General features: G+C 45.0%; 1 protein-coding gene across 2 annotated transcripts; it reads right to left on the bottom strand.

Annotated features, from left to right (window-relative positions):
* Nucleotides 1–10,296: 10,296 nt before the first annotated feature.
* Nucleotides 10,297–21,684, bottom strand: HTATIP2 (HIV-1 Tat interactive protein 2). 2 transcript variants are annotated; one of them, XM_053368961.1, is made up of 6 exons: nucleotides 21,630–21,684; nucleotides 18,256–18,515; nucleotides 16,658–16,765; nucleotides 15,736–15,873; nucleotides 14,113–14,174; nucleotides 10,297–10,906 (listed from the first exon to the last, which is right to left on the bottom strand). In XM_053368961.1, exons 2-6 carry the CDS (start codon nucleotides 18,448–18,450, stop codon nucleotides 10,690–10,692), a joined length of 720 nt encoding a protein of 239 aa, XP_053224936.1. In that variant the 5' UTR covers nucleotides 18,451–18,515; nucleotides 21,630–21,684; the 3' UTR covers nucleotides 10,297–10,689. The 2 variants fall into 2 exon arrangements, with proteins under 2 accessions (XP_053224936.1, XP_053224946.1); XM_053368971.1 differs by lacking the exon at nucleotides 21,630–21,684 and adding an exon at nucleotides 21,151–21,494.
* Nucleotides 21,685–23,327: the final 1,643 nt, after the last annotated feature.

The raw sequence follows: 23,327 nt of genomic DNA, 5'->3' as shown, positions 1-23,327 counted from the left end.
TTATTCAAGATTGATAAGAGAAATGGCTTTGCAACAGAAAAAACCAAATTGGAAACAGAGTTGTTAGATACCAATGTTAAGAATATGTCTAAAATGTATAATCTGTTATTAGAGTGGCATACAAAAGATGAACGAGTTAAATCGGTTATGATTGATTGGGCACAAGATGTGGGACATAACATAATGATGGAAGACTGGGAGAGGTTATGGAAGAAAGGGGTTAATTTTACTGCATGTATGATGTTAAAGGAAAATATTAGGAAAATGATGTATAGGTAGTACTTGACCCCTGTCAAACTAGCCAAGATTTACCATAATTATGATAATTTATGCTGGAAATGTAAAGAAAAGGAAGGTACTTTTTATCATATGTGGTGGACCTGTCCCAAGGTAAAAGACTTCTGGGAAAAGATTTATAATGAATAAAAAAAAATGATGAAATATACATTTATAAAGAAACCAGAGGCCTTTCTCCTTGGAATATTAGGTCCTGAACTGCCCAAGAAAGATGTAAAGGTATTTTTGTATGCCACAACTGCAGCACGAATATTAATAGCCCAAAAGTGGAAAAACACAAGAATTACCAACTGTGGAAGAATGGCAGATGAAGATGGATGGACTTTATGGAGCTGGCTGATCTCACTGGGAGAATCCGCGACCAGAAAGAAGAGGAATATCAAGAAGATTGGAAGAAATTTAAATATTATTTGATTAAATATTGTAATATTAAAGATTAGTAGTTACTTGAAAGTACTAAATAGGCCTAGGATTAAATTAGGATAAATTAAATAAATGAGATATAGAATGTTAAGAAAAGTTAAGAAATTTGATTATAATCGGAATATTGTTTTTTGAATATTGATATTGGAAAACTGCTACATTCAGTTACAAGGAAATTCAGATGGAAGAGATTAGAGGAAGTCAAGTAATATGTTTATGAAGTTGGAAGTTTAATTAGTTAATTTTTACTTTTTATCTGTTTGTGGTTATATTTTTGGTTATTATTTGCTATATTTCTTTTTTCTTTTTCTTTTCTTTTTGTTTCATTGGTTTTACAGTATATGTTGTATTTGTTTGAAACTTAATAAATATTATTGGGGGGTGGGGAGTCTCCATCTGACTCTTTGCATTACCAGCATTTTTTGTCCTTCATCATATACATTTTCATCAATTTTACTGGTGTTAAATGCCACCTATAAATCATCTTCATTAAATTTTCTTTTAAAGCCGTACATGCCGTAAATTTCATGTTTACATTCCACAATTCATACCATGAATCTAATTCAATATTATGCCCAAAATCTATAGCCCATTTTATCATTGCTTCTTTCACGTCTTCATCTTTTGTAAACCATTCTAATAACGAATCATACATTTTAGATAAAGTTTTACCTCTGCCTTCTATTAAATCTATTTGGAATCTTGATTTTTCATCTTCAAACCCGGCTTTCCTTTTATCATCGCTCAATATATCATTCACCTGATGGTATTGCAACCAACCTGTAAACATGCCTTCTAATTGGTCATATGACTTAAGTTTTAACCCTTGTTCGGTCCTCCTTCCCTCTCCATATACTCAACACTTCTATTGGTGATATCCACCATGGGGTTTTCCTTTCCAAGAAGTTTTTGTTTCTTTCCCACACCTCATAGATTGACCTTCTTATCACATGGTTTAAGAAAGCTTTATGGACCTTTACCTTATCATACCACAGGTACGAGTGCCACCCATACCTGTTATCATGGCCTTCTAGATCTAGAAGGTCAGTGTTTTCCAATGTTATCCATTCTCTTAGCCATACGAGACAGGACGCTTCATTATAGAGATTCATGTCTGGCAGGGCAAATCCGCCTCTTTCTTTTTTATCAATCAAAATTTTCATTTTAATCCTCGGCTTCTTTCCCTGCCAGACGAATCTTGATAATATTTTTTGCCACTCTCTACATTGTCCTGTCCCCTTAATCACTGGAATTTTTTGGAACAAGAATAACATTCTAGGTAAAACATTCATCTTAATCGCCGATATTCTGCCTAGAAAGGAGAGTTTCAACCTGTTCCAGATTTCTAGATCTTTCTTGATCTCTCTCCATGTGGTTTCATAATTATCTTTGTACAAATTTATATTTTCCACTGTCAACCATATTCCAAGATATTTCACTCTCTAAGCCACCATGATTCCTGTCTTATGTTGCAATTCCTCTATCTCTTATTTGTTCATATTTTTTACTAACATTTTGGTCTTGTTTTTATTAAGTTTAAATCCCACAACTTTTCCAAATTCCTCTATTCTCTGCAAGGCTTCTTGTACACTATTCTTTGGGTCGTCTACTGTTAGTACTAGGTTGTCAGCAAACACTTTTATTTTAAACGATGCCTTATGAGGAACGGCTAAGGGAGCTGGGCATGTTTAGCCTGGAGAAGAGGAGGTTAAGGGGTGATATGATAGCCATGTTCAAATATATAAAAGGATGTCACATAGAGGAGGGAGAAAGGTTGTTTTCTGCTGCTCCAGAGAAGCGGACACGGAGCAATGGATCCAAACTACAAGAAAGAAGATTCCACCTAAACATTAGGAAGAACTTCCTGACAGTAAGAGCTGTTCGACAGTGGAATTGGCTGCCAAGGAGTGTGGTGGAGTCTCCTTCTTTGGAGGTCTTTAAGCAGAGGCTTGACAACCATATGTCAGGAGTGCTCTGATGGTGTTTCCTGCTTGGCAGGGGGTTGGACTCGATGGGCCTTGTGGTCTCTTCCAACTCTATGATTCTATGATTCTATGATTCTATGATTCTAAACTCTTTTGCAACCACCTTATACTTTTGGGAGGGATGCGGGTGGCGCTGTGGGTAAAACCTCAGTGCCTAGGACTTGCTGACCGTAAGGTCGGTGGTTCGAATCCCCGCGGCGCGGTGCGCTCCCATCGTTCGGTCCCAGCTCCTGCCCACCTAGCAGTTTGAAAGCACCCCTAAGTGCAAGTAGATAAATAGGTACCGCTTTATAGCGGGAAGGTAAACAGCGTTTCCGTGTACGGCGCTGGTGCTGGCTTGCCAGCTGCAGCTTCGTCATGCTGGCCACGTGACCCAGAAGTGTCTTCGGACAGCGCCGGCTCCCGGCCTCTTGAGCGAGATGAGCGCGCAACCATAGAGTCGGACACGACTGGCCCGTAGGGGCAGGGGTACCTTTACCTTTACCTATACTTTTGGGAGTTAATTTACAATGAACTTAAGAAAATATTTAAATATACCTTTCCCAAAAAACCAGAAGCCTTTTTGTTGGGTTTGATGGGGAAGGAAATTAAGAAAGCGGAACAAAGACTCTTTATGTATGCCACAGCAGCAGCAAGAAACATGCTCGCCCAAAATTGGAACCTGCAAGAAATTCCCACTATTGCGGAGTGGCAGATGAAAATGATGCGGAGTTAGCCAAACTGACGGGAAGGATTTGGGACCAGGACGATCAGAGGTTCCAAGAAAGTTGGAGTAAATTTACTGTGTATTTAAAGGATAATTGTAAAACTTTAAAAACACTGGAAGGATTGAAATAGCTCTTACAATGCATGACAGATATGAGGTTAAAAATCAGAATATGCGATAAAAGAAAATAAGGGATACCTGCTGAAGGGAAGGAGGGAAGTCGCAAGCTCAACAGAGCTAAAAGTATATATGTGATTTAATGTATTGTATTTGTATTGTAAAAGAATGTATAAAGAAAAGAATAAAAATTTATCGGGGGAAAAAATAATATAAAACTGGATTAACATAGAAGATGCATAAGGACCCACAAAGTGTCCAAGGGAATTTATGGAAATTGTTTTATTTGCTTGCTTGATGATTGTTTGTAAATTTGTAAATTTAAATAAATTTAAATATTAAAAGACTTAGACCAGAGATGTGAAATTGTGTGTCTCCAGGTTTATTTGATAACTCCTGTGTCCTTGACCCCTGGCCATGCTGGATGGCACTGATGGGAGTTGTAATCCCACATCACCTGTATGGCTGCAGAGGTTTTTGTTTATTTCAGGTGCTCGCAATCTGCCCTTTATCCAAAGGTCCCAGGGCAGAGAAAACACACGCAGAAGATCACTTGTAACAACAACTTTAAAAGGTTTTTTTTCTATTTAATAAATTTTATTCAAAATTATAACAAAACATATTTTCCAAAAACATATCCTTATTTCCCCCCATTTTTCCTCCCTCCCCCTCCCCCCATAAAACCCATCCCCCCACCCCACCCCACTACTTCCCTCAGTTCCAGTCTTTGGTTTCTCCAATAATTCTATTTTCTGCATGTTACAGAATTGTATAGATCCTCCAACTGTTTAGCTAATTATTATCAGTAAAAAAATTGTGAATGTTTATTCAAAACCTGCCAAGGAGTCCAGTTCACTTTGTTGCATCTTCAAATACTTTGTGAAAGGTTCCCATTCATTCTTAAAGTCACAGTTATCCTTATTTTGTAGTTTATATGTCAATTTTGCCAGTTCTGCATAGTCCATCAATTTTTCTTGCCATGATTCTTTAGTTGGGGTTTCTTCAGTCTTCCATCCTTGTGCTACCAGAACTCTCGCGGCCATTGTCACATACGTGAAGATGTTTTTCAGCTTTTTTGGCAGGTCTTTCCCTACAATCCCCAACAAAAATGCCTCGGGTTTTTTAACAAATGTTAAATGGAACATTTTCTTCAGTTCACTGTAGATGTTTTTCAGCTTTTTTGGCAGGTCTTTCCCTACAATCCCCAACAAAAATGCCTCGGGGTTTTTAACAAATGTTAAATGGAACATTTTCTTCAGTTCATTGTATATCATTTCCCAAATTTTTAAAATTACTTTACAATCCCACCACATATGATAAAATGTTCCCTCCTTTTCCTTACATTTCCAACATATATTTGAACTAGTTTTGTACATTTTCCCTAACTGCACTGGTGTTGTGTACCATATGTACATCATCTTCATGTAATTCTCATTCAATAGGGAACAATCTGTAAATTTTAAGTCACTTTTCCATAATTTAACCCAATCTTCAATCATAATGTTGTGACCTACATTATGCCTCTTGCTTGTCCAATCTCATCCAGTCCCTGATCCATACCAAACAAGCAGATTCGTAATACAATTTAAGGTCTGGGAGGGCAAACCTGCCTCTTATCTTTTATGTCTGTAAGTATTTTATGTTTTATCCTTGGCCTTTTGCCCCCCCCCCAAGATAGATTTTGAAACCTCCTGCCATTTTTTAAAACATTCATCTTTTTTATTGCATCAAGTATTTCTTGCATTGTTATCTGGGAGTTAAGGATGTTCCTTTGTTCTTCTTTTAAATATGGCATATTGCTTTTCCTGATGTACTCTTCTATCTTAAATGTTTTTTCTTTCCTTTGTCTATACAACTCAGAAAAATATTTAACAAACCCTTCTCGTATTTCCTTCAGCTTGTCTGTCATTCTGCCATTTATGTTAATTTTATTTATGGAGTTCCTTTGTTCGCTTTTATTCACCTGCCAGGCTAACAACTTCCCCGGTTTATTTGCATGCTCAAAATATTTTTGTTTTACTCTTTTTATTTTCCAGCTGATTTCCTCGTTTATAATAATTGAGTATTGGGTTTGTAATGTTTTGATTGCCTGTTTTACGCCTCTTTGTTTGCTTTGTTTGGCAGCTGTTTCTCCTTTTTCATAATTTCCTCTAATATTTCTTTTTTCTTCTTCTCTCTCAATTTCCTTTTAAATGAATTTTGTTGTATAAAGAGTCCTCTCATTACAGCCTTGCTTGCATCCCAGACTGTCTGTAACTTTGTTAGCCCTTGACTATTTATTTCAAAATAATCCCTCAAGGTCTTTTTTGCTTTTTCAACAAATTTGTGATCATCTAATAAATCAATTTTAAAAGGTTAAGTCCATTTGTAATTATTGCCTGAACAAATTGTACTTTGTTTATATCACACAAGATAATTCTATAGTAAATCAAGTAATATGTTATGTGCTTTATGTTATTAAGGTAACAAAGTAACCTGTCAGGGAAAAAGGCGGAATAAATAATATAACAACAACATAATATTTTGCATTTTCCACCCCCCACATTCTCACCCCCGGCTTCAAAAGTGCAATGCCAGGTCAATGATTCACAAGTTGGCTATCATCCACAACTTGATCTGGCATGTGTAACACAGACTTGGTTGAAGCAAATGGGCCTGTCCTTCCACTGCTTGTCCACCAGGTTTCTCTTACGCACAGCAACCCAGGTCATATGGTCAGGGGGTGGTTGCAGTGATTTTTACACCAGGCGTCCTATTGGGGAGACCCAGTTCTCTGAGTGCATGCTCTGGAAGTTGGACATTAGGGGCAGTACAGGATTCCTTATGGTGTACCGACCTCCCCACTGCACAAAGGATTCCCTGCCTGAGCTGCTTCAGGTCATGGTGGATGTTCTCCTGGGGACATCTAGTTTGGTTGCCCTAGGGAATTTTAACATCCATGCCATCACAACCTTACAAAGGGCCACTCGGGACTTCGTGGAAAGCATGGCCTCCATGGGGCTGTCCCTGAATAAGTTTGGCCCAACTCAGTCGTGGACATGCCTTAGACCTGGTGTTCACATCTATGGATGTGGGTGACACCAAGTAAAAGTGAAACAAAAGAAGTGCCATGGTCGGATCACTTCCTGGTGCCACTGGACTTCTGCGCAACTCTTCCCCTCTGAAGGGAGGTGGGACCAATTCGGATGGCCCATCCCTGCCACTTAATGGATACAAATAGTTTCCAGAGAGTGGTAGGAAATGTTTTATCCCATGAGATGGCCTTTCAGCTGATTCCATGGTGGCCCACTGGAATGCAGAGTTAACCAGGGCTATCGACTGTCTGGCTCCGAAGCACCCTCTCTGATTGCATGGAGCCCAGACAGCCTTGTGGTTTTCCCCAGAGCTGACAGTGATGAAAGAATTGCTGAGATTGCTAGAGCACCAGTGGCAGAAAACTCATTCTGAATCGGACCGGACACAGGTTAGAGCTCAACGTCAAGCCTACCAAGTGGCAATAGCAAAGGTGAGGAGGACCTTCTTCACTGCCTCTATTGCATCTGCAGAAAACAGCAGCAGAAGACTCTTTCGGGTGGTTCGCAATCCAACGGAACCACCTTTGCCAAGGGGCCTGGTAAGGACCCCAAGAACTCCTGCAATGATTTTGCTAAGTTTTTTTGCAGATAAAGTTGCTCAGACCCACTGAAAGAGGCTGTTATTAAACCGCTTCTTTAAAAAACATCTTTAGACCCGGCCAAAATGGCCAACTATTGCCCAGTCTCAAATCTTCCATTCTTGGGCAAGGTGATTGAGCGGGTGGTTACTGAACAACTCCAAGCATGCCTGGAGGATGCGGACCATTTGGATCCCTTCCAGTCAGGATTCAGGCCTCATCATAGGACTGAAACTACCTTGGTTGCGCTGGTTGATGATCTCGGACGGGCTAGGGACAAAGGTGAAATCTGTTTCCTAGTTCTGCTGGATCTCTCAGCGGCCTTTTATACCATCTACCATAACATCCTTCTGGAGCGTTTAGAGGGGCTGGGAGCTGGGGGCACTGCTATACAGTGGTTCTGCTCCTTCCTCCTGGGCTGTGTCCAGAAAGTGGTGTTGGGGGATGAGTATACAGACCCCTCTCCCTCATGCTTTTTAACATCTATATGAAGCCTATTTCCTCCGGTCCTGGAGGAGTTTGGGAGGCTGATTACTCCCATCTCAGTCTCTAATTGCACGTGTGCTTAGGGAAGTTTTTAATGATGTTTTAGTGTTTTTAATATTCTGTTGGGAGCTGCCCAGAGTGGCTGCGGAAACTCAGCCAGATGGGCAGAGTATAAATAATAAATAATAATAATAATAATAATTATATTGAAATACTGAAGTGTAAATTGTGATGTATGATTTAAGCAGGTGTGCTGCCTTGCCCTGCACATTGCAGGGTGTGCTGATGTCCCAAGACGTAAGTGCACCACTGCAGAACTGGAGGGGGGGCTCTTCACTGAAAATTGGGGGGGGGGCTTGACACCCAAGTGTTGTGTATTGAGTCAAAGGATTTTATATCTGTATTATTATTGTCTGTATTTGCATTAGGGTAAAGTAACTGCCTTTTGGTTCCAGAGGGTACAGCTACTATTGGTTCATTTAAGCTGCTGTATTTGGATCCTCTGTCTTATTGGTTTCCTCCAAAAGGCAGGACTGTGATTGCCTGATATTGTTCCCTCCAAAATGTATCCTTTCTAGCTAGTTCCCTGTCCCTATAAATGTAGCTCTCCCCTCCTCAGTTCTCAGTCTTGTTTGCTTAAATAAAGAAGTGTTACTACAGAACTGTCTCCAGCATATTATGTCAAGAGAGCTGAAATCACAAACCCCACGTCACAACACCAAGGTCCCGCATAGATGGTACCCCTGGATTTAAGAAAAGTCACCATTTATTAAAGCCAGCCTGCCTTTCGAAAATAGAATTGAGAGAGCCTCAAAAACCAGAGGCCTTTTTTCAGCTGCACTGACTAAAATGGACAGTCAGGAACTTCAATTAAAGCTTTAGTTAGTCAATCTATTAATTAACATTAGCAGCTTTAATTTTATGTGTTTGAATTTTGATGCTGCATTTAAGTGCTGGCTCCTAAGTTTTTTTTAATAATTTATATTTTGAGCTGGCTGGGACGCAATAAGGAGGAAAAATGGAAACAAAATCTAAAGAACACACATTATTTTGAAGTGGTATTTCAAGCTATAACTAACATTTTAACATGTAATCATTACACTACAAAACTTTAAAACCTTTTAAATGATTTTAATGAATATATAAATAAGAATTAAACACATTTACAGCTTTAGAAACATCACCAACACCATAATTGTTTCATAAAAAATAGCATACTTTTTGATTCATGAATCAAATAAAATGCAATTGGAAGTCAAGTCCACAGGTTTTCCCAAGCCTTGTTTGCTGAATATTGTTTTGACATTTCTTTGCTAGCTTACTTTGCTTCTCAACATTTGCATTATCCACTGAAATACCTATTTTTGCTTGAGATCTACCCAGTGACAAGACAGTTATGAATATGAGCTTGAAAGAAAAGTGCTGGATCAGAATATTGGACTGTATGTTCAATTTATCTGAATGGGATCTACCAGTCAGATCCAATGCAGATAACTTGAGCGTACAGTCTAATATTGAGCACTTTTCTTTCAAGCTCATATTCATAACTGTCTTGTCACTGGGTAGATCTCATACAGAAAAGATTTGTGCTAACACAGTATGAATTACTGCTCCCTAGATCTGCTCTGGAGGGTTCAGGGAACCCTCAGAACAGATTTAGGGATGCATGAGGGGAGGAGAGGGAGAGAACATTTCACTGTACAAGGTGAAGTCTTACTGCAAAACAAATAAATCCACGAAAATATCAGAAAGCTTCACTTAGTAGCATTCAGCCGAAGATAGTTAGACTTTTACTTGAAGCACCAGAGCTCAGCTATGGCTAATATACCAGGCAGATTCCTGTACAGGCCCCTCCTCCACAATCTGTAGGCCACTTCACACAAGGCTTTCTCTAAAAAGGTGTGTGCCAACATTTCCAAACCTGGTCCCCTCCAGGTGTCTTGGGACTTTCTCTTCATCATCCCTGAGAACTGGCCATACTGCCTGGGGCTGATGGGGACTCTAGTCCAAAACATGCACAGGAGACACAAGTTTGGTGAAGGCTGGTGTACCTCGTGCGAATGGAGATCATGTGAACATGTATTGTGCCCTCTTGGGAACTTGTAAGTGACTGCTGTAACACAGCTTTGAAGCACAGCAGAAAATTCCGGGGTGGTGGATAATATTTGAGTCCTGTTCATTATTACATTCCTCTTTTCAACCTGTGTAGAAAAAGCATCCCTTATTCATTTTCACTCATGAGAGTTGAATAACATTCCATTTTTCCCTTGAGCCATAAGCAGAAATTCAACATAAAAAGAAATCACAATCTTCTTTGGTATAGGACTAGGAAGAGATTGCCAGGTTCCCAGCGCCAGCTCAGATTGTTACATGTCTGAAAGCTTGACAGCTCAGTCCTGCCAGGGTTGCAAATATTTCCTGTGTCACAGAAACACCTAGAAGGGTATAATCTTTGGTCCAAATGATGGTGACAGAACCACTGTTTTCAGACATGGGTATCCCAATCACACATTTTATAGATACTGACAGGAGCAAACCAGTTATGGCTGGTTTTCAGCCACATTCCTAAAGAGGCAGTTAGCCCAGAAGGGATCTGATCAGTACCTTCAAAGCAGTAAGGAAACAAGCACTTGAGGGGATCTTATTTTAATGCAGGACAGGAAAAGAAGACTTGTACCAAGAACAGATCTCCCATAGATCAAGGCACAGAGGAGAGTGACCCCATAAGCAGCACCCTCCCTCCATAGATGTGCTTTACAATCTTTAGTGAGCATTGCACAGCAGTGAAAATCAAATATTTGTCCTTCTGGTAACCAGCAGTGCTACTCAAAATGGCTGCCATGGGAGGTGTGGCGGTTTGTCCCATTACCATGGAGACACAGAGGAATGGTTTCAAGTTAACAGGCAAGGCTCTACTGCTTGAGGGGCACCTTCTGGCGGAAAAGAAGAACAGGAAAGACTGGGTTTGGGGAATGATGACACCCTCTGCCACTAGGTCATCTAGGAAACAATACCCTCGCCCCTTATTTTGCCTGCCCAAGGGCATGTATATCTGCATTTTCCAGCACATAAACCTTCTGGCCCTCCTTTCCTGGCATCACCACATGATTCAGCATTGCCTGCGCCACAGTCACTGTTGGGACAGAAAGGGCTGTGGGGAAGACAAGGGCTACCACTCCTAGGAATTTCTGGGCCATCCACTCTGCCGGCCGAGACTCCTGGCGATCACACAGCAGCACTCTGTAGGAGACAGAAGGAGAAAACCACTTCCTTTCAGTTGTCTGATGTCACCAGGTATCACGGCTGCTCAGAATGGTGACTTCTGGAAGGCAACAGATAACACACTGGATACCTTTTAGAGTACAAGCAAGCAGGGAGGGGGAAGCTGCATCTATCACAGGCATTTCTGGAGACAGCAAAATCAGTGAATCATATAAAAGACCAAGTGTATTGGATTCAGGACAGTGAATACAGTAATTTTTCAAACAGGGCATATTAAGTATCTGCCTCAGGCCCCAACATGGAAGCTACAGTGGCTCCAGCATAGGGGGCCGTTCACTCCTGCTGAAACAGCAACCCAGTTTATACAGAGGTGGGAGCTACTGGTTTGGGGGTTATTATTTACTTATATTTATCTGTCACTTACTACAAAGAAATTGTCTCCAAGTGACTTGCTTTTATTAAAAAAAGCAATATAAGATTAAACTTCAAATACTTCAGAAGATAAAACATTATCAACTAAAAGTGTTCATTCTGCAACAACATGAAAAGGCACATCCCACCTAATGAAATAATAACTCCAATTAAGAGAGAAATGCCTGAGTGAATAGGAATGTCTTCACCTGGTGCCTAAAGGTTAACAGTGAAGGCACTAGGTGCATCTCTCTGGGGAGAGAATTGCAGAGTCAGGGAGCCATCACTGAGAAGGCCTGATCTTGTGTTGCCACCCTCCACACCCCAGATAATGAATGCAGGGTCTAGGCAGGTTAATGAAGGGAAAGGGGCAGCCCCGCAGGTAAGTCAATGCACTGGCATAATCTAACCAGGAGGTAGACAATGGAAGCTAGGCTCTCTTTCTCCAGATGAAGTCACAGCTGGGCCACCAGCTGGAACTCATGGAAGGAACTCCATGCCACCAAGGTCACTTTGCCTCCAGTGATAGGAGTGGATCCAGAAGTAACTCCACGTTGTGCATCTGCTTCTATAGGGGGAGTGCAACCCCATCCATAACAGGTTGAACCCCACCTATTCAGTCCAAGGAACCTCCATTAACAGTGATTCCATCTTATCTGAATTAAACTTCAGTTTACTGGGTCTCATCCTGGTCTAGAACATCCACTTCTACACCTGCAGAAATAGAGTTGCAAATCACCTGCAAATTAATGGCAATATACTCCACATTCCCTTCCAGTGGTTTCATGCAGATTTTAAACAGCATGGAAGATGTGGCACCTCACATCTCCTGAGCACAACCCTCTGGAGATGGCCATACAAACAGGACTAGAACCACTGTCAAGTGCCACCACCTACTGCCAATTCAGCTGCTCCAGAAGACTGAGAGATGAAAGAGAACCAACCGAGTCACATTCTCCTGCCTCTGTCCTGACAAAGATAATCAAACAGGATGACCAAGGCTGTTTCAGTCTAAACCAGGCCTAAACACAGGTGGAAATTGGTCTCATCCAAGAGAGCCTGGATCTGGTTAGTGACAACTCAAGAAGAGCTGGAACGCCCAACAGAATGTTGTCATAATACGCACTTAGCCACTGTTGGGAGTAAAATGATGCCAAGCGACCTGTTGCAAACAAGAGCCAGTGTTACGTGGGAGGACTGAACTTGGAACTGAGGCGATCAAGATTCAAATATCTGTTCAGTCATAAAACCCACTGGGGAGGCCTCTGGTAAGTCAGTATCTTGGATTCCAACTGGCTTCACAGGTTGAGCGGATTATGCCATAACCTCATACCTGTGATCCTGGGTTTCCTTTGAGATGGAAAGATAAATAGGATGGATTACATCAAGCCAAACTGCCCTTGGAAGGGTGGAGCCATAACCACTATTTTACCAACTTCTTTAATAATACCTATACCAAAGGGTGGTTAAAGGGTAACCTATCCAGGGCAACTGAACTGGCATTATATACCCCCTGAGACCAAACTGGAACAATCCTCTTCTACTACAAACTTCGGAAAGTTGTTTCGTTAGTTATGCATTTAGACACCTCTTAAGATACTGGAACCAAATTTTTCAAAATGGTTCCTGGGAACAAGGAACATCTTTTTAACTATGTGTGGCTACAATGGGGTACCATTCTGAATGAAGATGGCAGGCTGAACTTTTCAAAACTCAGCTGCTTTTGGCCACTGATTATTATTACCATATTTTTCGCTCCATAGGGCGCACCTAGTTTTCAGAGGGGGAAATCAAGGGAAAAAATATGACCCCCCCCCCAGCTCTGGGAGCAGCGGACAGGCTGCAGGCAGCCTGTGCGCTTCTCCCAGACCTTCTCCCTGCTTTTGCGGGAGGTGGGGGAATTCCCCCATCTCCCGCAAAAGCCCACAGGAGCCACGCACCCTTTAAGGAGTGCATGGCTCCTGCGGGCTTTTCTACGAGGAGGGAGAAGGGACTGATGCGGCCAGTCAGTCCCTTGTCTCTCCTCGGGGAAAAGCCAGCAAGAGTGGCGCGCTCTTTAAAGGGTGTGCGGCTCCTGCGGGCTTTTCTACGAGGGTGGGAAATTCCCCCACCTCCTGCAGAAGCCATGCGCTCTTTATAGGGGCTGTGCCGCTTCTGCTGGCTTTTCTAGGAGGTGGGGGAATTCCCCCACCTCCTGCAAAAGCCTGCAGAAGCCGCTTTAAAGGGTGCGTGGCTCCTGTGGGCTTTTCTATGAGGTGGGAGAAGGGACTGGTGCGGCCAGTCAGTCCCTTCTCCCTCCTGAGGAAAAGCCCGCAAGAGCCACACGGAGCTTGTGTGCGGCTCTTGAGGACATTTCCCGCCTGCTTCCCCCCTGCATTCGCTCCATAGGACGCGCACACATTTCCCCTTGCTTTTTAGGAGGGAAAAGTGCGACCTATAGAGCGGAAAATAAGGTATTTTTTGTTTCACTGGGTGCAGGGCTGCTCGTGTCTTATCCACAGGTTACGTTGGACTGAAGCCTCCTCACATCCACACACTGTGCTTTGGGACCTGCTCCCGAATAGACAACAAGATGGGAGTTGACTAGTTCGTGCCTGTTGGGAGGAGAAGGTTTAAATACATAGATCTGCAGGGGTGGGTCGGTCAATGCACAGAAGTGTAACCTGCCCCCAAGCGCTACTGTGATGTGCCCATCAACCACTCATCATCCCCACAACGGCCGTCAATAGTTGAGTGCTTTTCCTTCTATCCCACCCACACATCCCCAATCTACACACAGACACACAAACAAACACACACTTTGCATTACTTACGCCGGTCTAAAAATGGAGCAACGGTCAAAGCCAACTGCTTGGACTCTGTCCTCTGCTTCACCCTGTAGGGGAAGAGGAAATGAAATATTAGATCTCTCACACACGTTCATTTATTTACATACAAAAGTTTTATCCTGCACTTTTAACATAGATTCATTTTTCTAGGGTAGTTAACACAGTAATAAGAAACAAGAGGTACAATTTAAAATATTACTGTTATTATACAATGAAACTAAGTCAGCAAATTAAAAACCATCTGAAACATCAACAGCCAATTTAAAGAGTGTAAAATCAAGTTGCTCCAAGTTTTAAAATATTTCACTTTTTAAGAGACTGGGAAAACAACTTCTTTGAATTTTTGTCTGGGACCTAAAATGTATTAGAACTTAGGGATTAAAACCAATATTTTGAATTGAACCTGAAAACTCACTGGGAGCCAGTAGAGTTGTTTCTATGCAGGCAAGATATGATCTTTTTGCCTGGTTCCTGTTCACAACCAGCTGCAGTATTCCATACTGTCTTCAAAGGCAGCCCCATGAAAAGTGCACTGCAGCAATCCAGCTTCAAAATTACCAGGGCAGGGGCAGCTGATGAAGCAATCCTATACAGAAGCAAAACACCGTAAAGTACACCAGATCCAAACTCTGTTCAGGAGTGCAGCTTCTCCTGTCGGAGCTGGCCTAAGCCTGGCAGAAGAAAAGTGAGCCTTTAAAACAGGGTTTGAGTAACACTTCCCTTTTCATCAGTGTAACTTACACTGGATTACCCGGTCATGAAACTGAACTGCATGGGCTGAGGATCCAACCCAAGCCCCCCCCCCTTGCCCCACCACATCCCTTTATTAGGGCTTACACTGGCTTCGCATCTACAGCACACCATATTATGGCAGGGATACTGATCTTGACCTCTTAATTTTGAACCACAAACACTGTGTTGCTTCTGGGTTGTTTGTGTGTGTGTGTGCACGCTCATGTGTGTAGTGCTGATAGTGTCAGGCCAAGACTGGGGAGACCCAGGTTCAAATTATTCCTCAGCTATGAAAGCTACGTGATGATCATGGACCAGTTACTAATCTCTCTCAGCTAACAAACCCCAGAGGGCTTTTGTGAAAGTTTAATGGTCTGGGGGAGGGAGAGAAAACCCTGTAAACCACCTTGGAGGAAAGGCAATAATAATTATTATTAATAATAATAATAGCTTCTGCTAATATCCAGAATAGCAGTAGAATGGTTAATAAAAATTATTTAAGTTAATAAAAATTATTTAAGTTAATAAAAATTATTTAAGTTAATAAAAATTATTTAAGTTAATAAAAATTATTTAAAAAAACAACAGAATAGCAGTAGAATGAAGAGTAGAGCCTAGAGCCACAGCCATCTGTACATAAAATTAAAACCTAGAACTTGGCAGTTAAGGACAGAATTCAGAACAGCTCAGAAAACTGGTATCTCCTCCCATACATTGATTACTTTGTTTTGAAAGACAATTCAAGACCTGGGGAACCTGTGGCTCACCCAATGTTGCTGGACTGCAACTTGCAGCTGATGAGTACTGGAGTCTGGCAACATCTGGACGGCCAGAGGGCTTGCACCCCAGGACTAGGCTCTCTCCAACAAGACACACCTTAACCCGGAGGTAGAAGAAGCGGCTCGAGCTATTGGCCCCTTTGCCCGACTGCAGAACGAAGTGGTGACAGCCACCAGCTTTGGCGAGTGTCGCAGAGTGCTCAACGTAGTCACGGTCGACCCGCACAAATCCATTCTGCAGGCCAGAGAAAGTAACATTTATTTGGAAATCCTCTCTATTCCAAAGGGTAAGGGTGACTCAAGCCATATTTAAATACCAATAATTTTCACTCAGTAGGTTGAACTAGCAGGTGACAGCTAGTGCAGGGCAAAACTTGGACTGGAAAGACCTGTGTTCAAGTTGGGCAAGCTAGTCTTTCTCTCAGTCCAGTGTACCTCACAGGGTTGTTGTGAACAAAGAATTAGATAACCTCATGCAACTTGGAAGAAATGTTGTGCATATGTAATAAATGAACAACTCCTATTGCATCCTCTGCCAAGGTCCCAATGCTCCCATTTCACCCTCACAGCTCTCAGACACAAAGGAAAAGAAAGCAAACATTAGGCCACACCAAAGTGCTTGGGTGGCTGCTTCATGCAGCTCCCATTTCCTTTTACTCTGGAGACAGGGAGCCACTTTTCCTTTGAGAAACCTTCCAGGGATCACATGCCAGTGGCAAAAATGTGCGGAACAAGAGATGTGAATTTTACATTTGCATACTAGGCTAGTTTCTTCACAGGCCACTCTCCATCCTCCATGCAGGCAAGCAAGAAGCATCACCAGGAGATGTGGCTGAGGGAAGAGGGGGGCGGCAGCTGTGGAGGGTGTGTGGCGTGGGGAGATGGTCACGGAACCAATACAGGTGCTTGAATGGCTCCTGACCTGAGGCTCCCCATGGCTGTGTGGGCCTTGCCATCTTCCTCAGTTCCTCCCACCCACAAAATACTGCCCCACACTCCTGCTGGCATTGGTTGCTCACCACTCCGGCTTTGGCCTTTGTTGTCCCCAGGCAGCAAAACCCAACATCATGGCCTTGGAAGGCAGCCGCCGATTCATCCAGTTTCTCAAAGTCAACAACTTCTTGTGACTGGGATGCAGAGCACGAGAGGAGCCAAAAGAAGGAGAAAACAACATGCAAATCTTCAAATTAAAAAAATGACCCACGTGGAGGAATGGAGCTTCAAACAAATAAGTAAACTCACTTCTATCTCCTGGTGTAGCTGTCATCACACTCCCTAGAAGCCTCCACACCTCCACACATGTGGAAGCCAAGCACAGACTACTAATGTGTGTATGGGGGGGGGGGAATACATATGTTAAGCGGTGTTGTAACCCCATCTCTCATCCGCTGGCTCTGCCATTCTTTCCTAGAGAGCAGAAATCTACAATTTCTCCAAGGATTGTTTGGCCAACCCACACCTCTCTGCTCCAGACCTCCTGCCAGCCAGTGTGGGGGATTCTTGCAGGGCAGAGCTGGGCAGCTTGTCTGCGGCCCCATACCACATTCTGTGTTGCCCCCAATGCTTCCTGAAGCATCCCATAAGAGTGTCTTCTTTGTTGTTCTTTTGGTTATAAGTTTTACCTATAATATTAATTAATTGATTCCACCTGTGTGTTTTGTGTAACATTCTGAATACTGTTGGCTCTATTCGGAGAGCAACTTTTATCAGCCAAGCCCACCGTCTTAAGAGATGTCTCTGTGGTTTCTGACAGAGAAATCCAGCAGCAACATCTTGGCGTGACAGCCGAGTTATTAAAGAAACACAAAGGAGCATCTTGTTGTATGAAACAGTGTTAATTGGCTGGCACTGCTCAGAAACAGGAAAAATGGACTCAGTGCACCCTGAGGTTGTGTTTCCAGATGGGGAGAGAAGCCAGGCATGTTGCAGGCAGTGGGCTGCCCACCACAAGGAGGATCCAACACAGGTAGCCATCCTTTTGGGGTCTTCCCTTCTGGGGGTGAAGGACTGCACCCAAATGGAAGTAGCAGACCCTAGGTGAGAGGCAGGGAAGTGAAGATCTCCCAGGATGAGACAATGGGAGAGGAAAGGGAAGATCTCTGGCGAGAGCTCCATCCACCAAAGTAGGATGGCGCATGACTAGCCCAAGAGCATCATGAGCACAAATCCAACATGAATGAGCCCTAAATAGGATGCCTGGAGGAACCCTGGTGTGGTCTAGTGGTGGAAAAGTCAGACTAGGCTTGGAGGAGACCCGGGTTTGAATCCCCAGGAAGCTCAGGGGCTTACCTATCTCTTAGCTTAGTAAACAAAACTGTGCGCTCTGGCACTTGTCAAGGTGACCGATTGCACCAGAAGCAGTTTAGTCCTGCTGGCCACATGACCCAGAAAGCTGCCTGTGGACAAACACCAGCTTCCTTGGCCTGAAGCAAGATGAGCGCCACACCCCATAGTCGCCTTTGACTGGACAACCATCCAGGGGTCCTTTACCCTTACCTTACCATAGCTTACTCTACGTCACAGCGTTGGTGGGAAGACAAAACGGGGGTGAGGGAAAGAGAATCTGGATCTATGTTTAAACATCAACAATGACTTAAGGAACATTTGCTTTCATTACCACATTGCTGTAAAGTGATCCTTCCAACTTCCGGCGGCCAATGAGGGTAATCTTGGAGAAAAGCTGTCGCCTCAAGAGCTCAGCTAGGAGTTCCTTCCCAGTTTCACCAGAAGCACCCAAGATGAAACAGGTTTGGTTCTTCTCCTGGAAACTCTTCCAGAAGCTCTTCATTTCTTCTGTGCTGGGGACAGTCATGCTGTTGGCAGGTCAACAGAGGTGGCGGAGAGGGGACCACAATCCTATGTAAACTATACACTTACCTGGGGATAAGTCATAAGAGAGTCAGTATGGTATAGTGGTTAGAGGGTTGAGCTCAGACCTGAGAGGCCGGGGTTGAAATCCCTGCTCAGTCATGAAACTCACTGGGTGATCTTGGGTAACTCATAGTCTCTTAGCCGAACCTAATTCACAGGGTTGTTGTGAGGATTAAAGATGAACATACTTCAAGGGACACAGGTGGCGCTGTGGGTTAAACCACAGAGCCTAGGACTTGCTGATCAGAAGGTCAGCGGTTCGAATCCCCGCGACGGGGTGAGCTCCCGTTGCTCGGTCCCTGCTCCTGCTAACCTAGCAGTTCGAAAGCACGTCAAAGTGCAAGTAGATAAATAGGTACCGCTCCGGCGGGAAGGTAAACGGTATTTCTGTGCGCTGCTCTGGTTCGCCAGAAGCAGCTTAGTCATGCTGGCCACATGACCCAGAAGCTGTACGCCAGCTCCCTTGGCCAATAAAGCGAGATGAGCACCGCAACCCCAGAGTCAGCCACAACTGGACCTAATGGTCAGGGGTCCCTTTACCTTTACTTCAAGGGAAGTCATAGCACTGCTCTATTCTGCCTTGGTCACACCAGGAGTCCTGTGTACCACAATTTAAGAAGGATATTGACAAACTGGAATGTGTGCAGAGGAGGGCAACCAACATGGCCAAGGGTCTGGAAACCAAGCCTTATGACGAATGGTTGAAGGAGTTGGTAATGTTTAGCCTGGAAAGAGGAGACTGAGAGGAGATAGGAGAGCCCAGAAGGGCAGTGGCCCTGGGCAGGGATTTTTGAGGGTGCATGAATCAGATGCCCCCCACAAGTGCCCTTGGTGCAGCGCAGCCCGGTCAGAGGAACCAACGTTTGCGGAGAGGAACACTGGGCCACATGGGGGGCACCAGTGTGGGAGCGCCTGGTTCACATCCACAAGTGCAATGTCAGCTGGCTGTGTTCCCCGCTGTGCGGCAGGTAGGAGGCGCAGCACAACCCTGCTTGGATCTGGGGCGGGGTCACTCTGGCAGGGTTGACGGCAAGGGCTGGGGTGCCATGGTGGGCTCCTTCGCCCTCCCCCCTGCCTTGCACACATGCCTCCAGCTCACATGTGCCTCCCCAGGCGCCATGAGCTCATGAAACGTGACGGTGATAGCCATCTTCAAATATCTAAAGAGCTGTCACAAGGAGCCAGCTTGTTTTCTCCTGGTCTGGAGGGCAGGACTCAAACCAAAGGCTTTAAGTTACAAGAAAGGAGATTCTGACTGAACATCAGGAAGAACTTTCTGACGGTAAAAGCTGTTACACAGTGGAAAGGACTTTCCTTCCTTGGAGGTTTTTGAGCAGCACTTGGATGGCCATCTGCCAAGGATGCTTTACTTGAGATTTCTGCAGGAGGGGTTGGACTAGATGACCCTTGGGATCCCTTCCATCTCTACCATTCTAAGAATTTAAGAGCCTGCTGGATGAGGTGAGAGGCTCATCTAGTCAGGCATCCTGCTCTCAGGTGGCCGTAGGAGGACCTTAATGCAACAGCCTTTATCTCCCCAATTGTCATCTCAGCAACTGGCAGTCAGAGGTTCACTTCCTTTGACAGTGGCAGGAGAACAAAGCCATTGTGTCTCCTATTCACTGACAGGCTCTAATCTCCCTGACTTTGCCTAATTCCATTTCAGAGCCACCCAAGTTGGTAGCTAGTGTGAAATTTTGTGGCAGCTAATTCCATAGGTGAATTGTCTGTCTTGAATCTTCCCATATTCATTCCCACTGAAGTCAACAGGGATGAGTAAAAAAGGGGAAGATTGATTGCACTGTTAGGCAAGAGAACCACCATTTTTTTAAGCCTGTCAAGAAAACGGGACAGTCAATTGCAAGGTATTTCATTTTCTTTCTTTTCTTTTTTTAAAAGAGCATTCTTTTGAAAGCCTCTATCAATATACTGCATGACTTTTGCATCTTGGGCAGGCAATCCTGTCATCCTATCCCAGCATCGAGGAAACTTTGCTCCTCCAGATGAAGGCTGAACTCCCACCGCCATTCCTGCCCACTGGGGCTGATGAGAGTGGGAGTCCCCCCTCACCTGCACTTCCCACCCCTTTGCTACCTTACCATGTACACCACCTGGAGCTCCTTGGAGGAAAAAGCTGCAATATAGATGCAACAAACAAGCAAGCAAACATGCAAGCAAACAATGACATCATTGGAAGCCCCACCTACTTCTAAGCGACTTAGATCCTGGTTTAAGAACAGACATGATTTCAAACCAGATACCAGTGCTGGTTCATAGAACTGCAGAGTTGGAAGGGATCCCCGAGAGTCATCTAGTCCAACCCCTCAGCTCCTAGATTCTAGAAGCTGTCAGCATGCGACAGTGGCCCCACCCCAGGAACAGCTAAACCAGGTGAAGGCAGCCAATGGGTCTCAGACCCTTGATGAGTTACGGAGTTCCCCTGCATGTGAAGACAGGCTCTGGGCGGAAGATATCAAGAGTGGGTCCAACCCTCAAGCCCCTGCATGTGCAGTTGAGGGAAGTGGGGGGTCTATGAGGCTCCTCAGCCTGGGAAGGTAGGAGATGGAAAACTCTGGTCCTAAACCTCTGCTGCCATGAGGGTCATCTTTGGAGGAAGGAAAGGTTTAGGAGTAAATCCTACACAAATCCTGAGGGGCGTCCCCAAGACGGTGCCTCCTGCCAGCAACTCCTGCGGGTGCCAAACACATGGCTCTGCTTCCCTTGGCACATCAGTTCGGCTGAGAGAGGCGTCTTGTTCTCCCGACAAGCCCAGGCCCTCCGCCCACACTGACGGCGCTGCTAACACAGCGCTTTGGCTTCACCCTCAGAGGCGCACTCCATTGCCCCCGCCCGCCCAGCTCCGCCCCCGCGTCGCCAGGTGCGGCCGCGCCTTGATCGCCCTTGGGGGCAAAGGGCGCCGGGGATCGGGGCCCCGGGCAGCCCCGGCTCCTGCCCGCAACCCCCCAGGGGCGCCCCCTCTGGCTCCTCTCCGGGGGCAGCTTCGTTCCCCAAACCCCTTCCCGGGGCTGCGCAGCCGGAGAGCGGCGAGCCGACCGGGGGGCTGCCTCCCCGCGCGCCCCGCCTCCTCCCGCGCCGCCCGCCCAACCGCCCGCCACTCACCGGCCGAGAGCAGACAAACCGCCGCCGCCGCTCTTCCCTTTCTCCGCCGGGACGAAGCGCTCGGGGACGCATGCGCACGTGCGCGCCTCGCGCTCTCCGCCTCCCGAGCGGGATTGGAGAGCGGCGAGGGACGCCCCGGGGCCATCTAGTCCACCCCCGCAAAGCCAGCAAAATGTTTCGCGGCGAAGATTCAGGATGAGCTGCGCATTTCCCCCCTGCTTCAACCGCCCCGTCGTGTTAATCTCGCGACGTCTTTGGGCTGTTGCGTGTTCGCTTTTATTTGGGGTTTATTCTTCCTTTATCGTTTGACTGGTCCCGGAAACGCATTTGCATCGGAGAATGAAATCTTAACAAAATGATCGCAAGCCTTTGCCCCCTCCCAAGGAATTTCTTTTGGGGGGGTAGGGCAGGGCGAGGCCAAAGGACATGTGGCCGAGCCCAGGCCCAGCAGGGCAGCCCCCCATCCACAAATATTGTTGAAGAGCATTGAAAGTACTCAATTATCTGAGGTTCTCTGCCCCCCCCCCCAGCAGAAGCCTGCCCCCCCCGCAATATCCTTTTTGCGGGGTATTTATACTAAGGTTACCAGATTTTTTTCAAAGAATTCGGGACACTTGTTTTAAAAAAAAGAGAGAAAAAAAGTTCGTTTGAAAAAATCATTTTTAAAGAAAATTAAGAAGTAATATCTTCACTTCTGTGGTCTCCTCTGTCGCACAGCCTTCCTCTGGGCCTGATCTCTTGGAGCGCTATCAGCTGTGGAATAGGCTCAGGCTGGGCCTGGGCTCGGCCACATGTCCTTGCCCTCCCGGTGCTCTCCTACCTCTCTTCCGCGGTGGCAGAGCAGCAAGGTCAGGGCTCCCCTCTGTGTTCTTCCTTCTCTTTCTCCTCTCCTCCTTCTCCCTGTGTTGGCTCCAGGGTTTTTACTGGCCCTGGAGCGCCGCTGGGCAGTTGGCTGGGTGGCCAGGCGCTCTCACTCCTGGCTTGATTTGGCTTTGCGGTTCCCCCAGCTGGCGTTCCAGGTGTCCCTGGTTCCGCCTTGGCAGCAGCAACCTCAGCAGCTTGGAGCCAGCCTGGTAGTGCAGTTGGCTCTGGCTGGCTTCAGGAGCTGCTCGCTGCCATGGTGCCCACCATTTTGCCTCGCCAGAAGTCCCCATATGATGTGTCTTGTGCCGTTGAACCAATCACGCAACATTCATTTCCTACTAATAAATCTACAACACTTAAAATATAAATCTGGGGACATTAAATGAAATCCGGGGACATTCTGGGGACGGATTTTGTCCGGGGACTGTCCCTGGGAAATGGGGACATCTGGTAACCATAATTTATACCCAAGATTTCCCAAGAAAAGCTCAGCAACTTTGATTTTCTAAAAAAAGCTCCCCCCTAACAAAAATCCTGGCTATGCCCATGGGGTCAGGCAGTTCATAGGTTGTTGTCCTATAATAAGCAGGGCTATGTCCCACTGACCATAGTAGAACTTGGAGACTTGGGCTGTGAACAGCACCCTGGCAGACAAATGCCAGATTGGGACGTGGGCGGGCTTGGATTTTGCTAGGAGACAAGAATTTCAAACCTGAACAGCAGCCACAAGTTTGGCACATTCATGGTGCAATATGTTGGTATATAGCATTTCATATTTCTTTTCTCAGAGAATGTAAACAAAGTGCTGCTTTAGAAAAATAGTTGAAAGTGAGA

Source organism: Podarcis raffonei, chromosome 2 (genome assembly GCF_027172205.1).
Source record: "Podarcis raffonei isolate rPodRaf1 chromosome 2, rPodRaf1.pri, whole genome shotgun sequence".
Classification (NCBI taxonomy): Eukaryota; Metazoa; Chordata; class Lepidosauria; order Squamata; family Lacertidae; genus Podarcis; species Podarcis raffonei.
This window is presented reverse-complemented; position numbering and strand designations above follow the sequence as displayed.

What these genes read in the sequence shown, in the direction of transcription:
- HTATIP2 (XM_053368961.1), bottom strand. Translation starts at nt 18,450, where the DNA reads ATGACTGTCCCCAGCACAGAAGAAATGAAGAGCTTCTGGAAGAGTTTC. An exon ending in GATCACTTTACAGCAATGTG is followed by an intron (nt 16,766 to 18,255) that starts GTAATGAAAGCA and finishes TCTGCATCCCAG; the next exon opens with TCACAAGAAGTTGTTGACTT. An exon ending in TGCTCCATTTTTAGACCGGC is followed by an intron (nt 10,907 to 14,112) that starts GTAAGTAATGCA and finishes TGTCTCCTACAG; the next exon opens with AGTGCTGCTGTGTGATCGCC.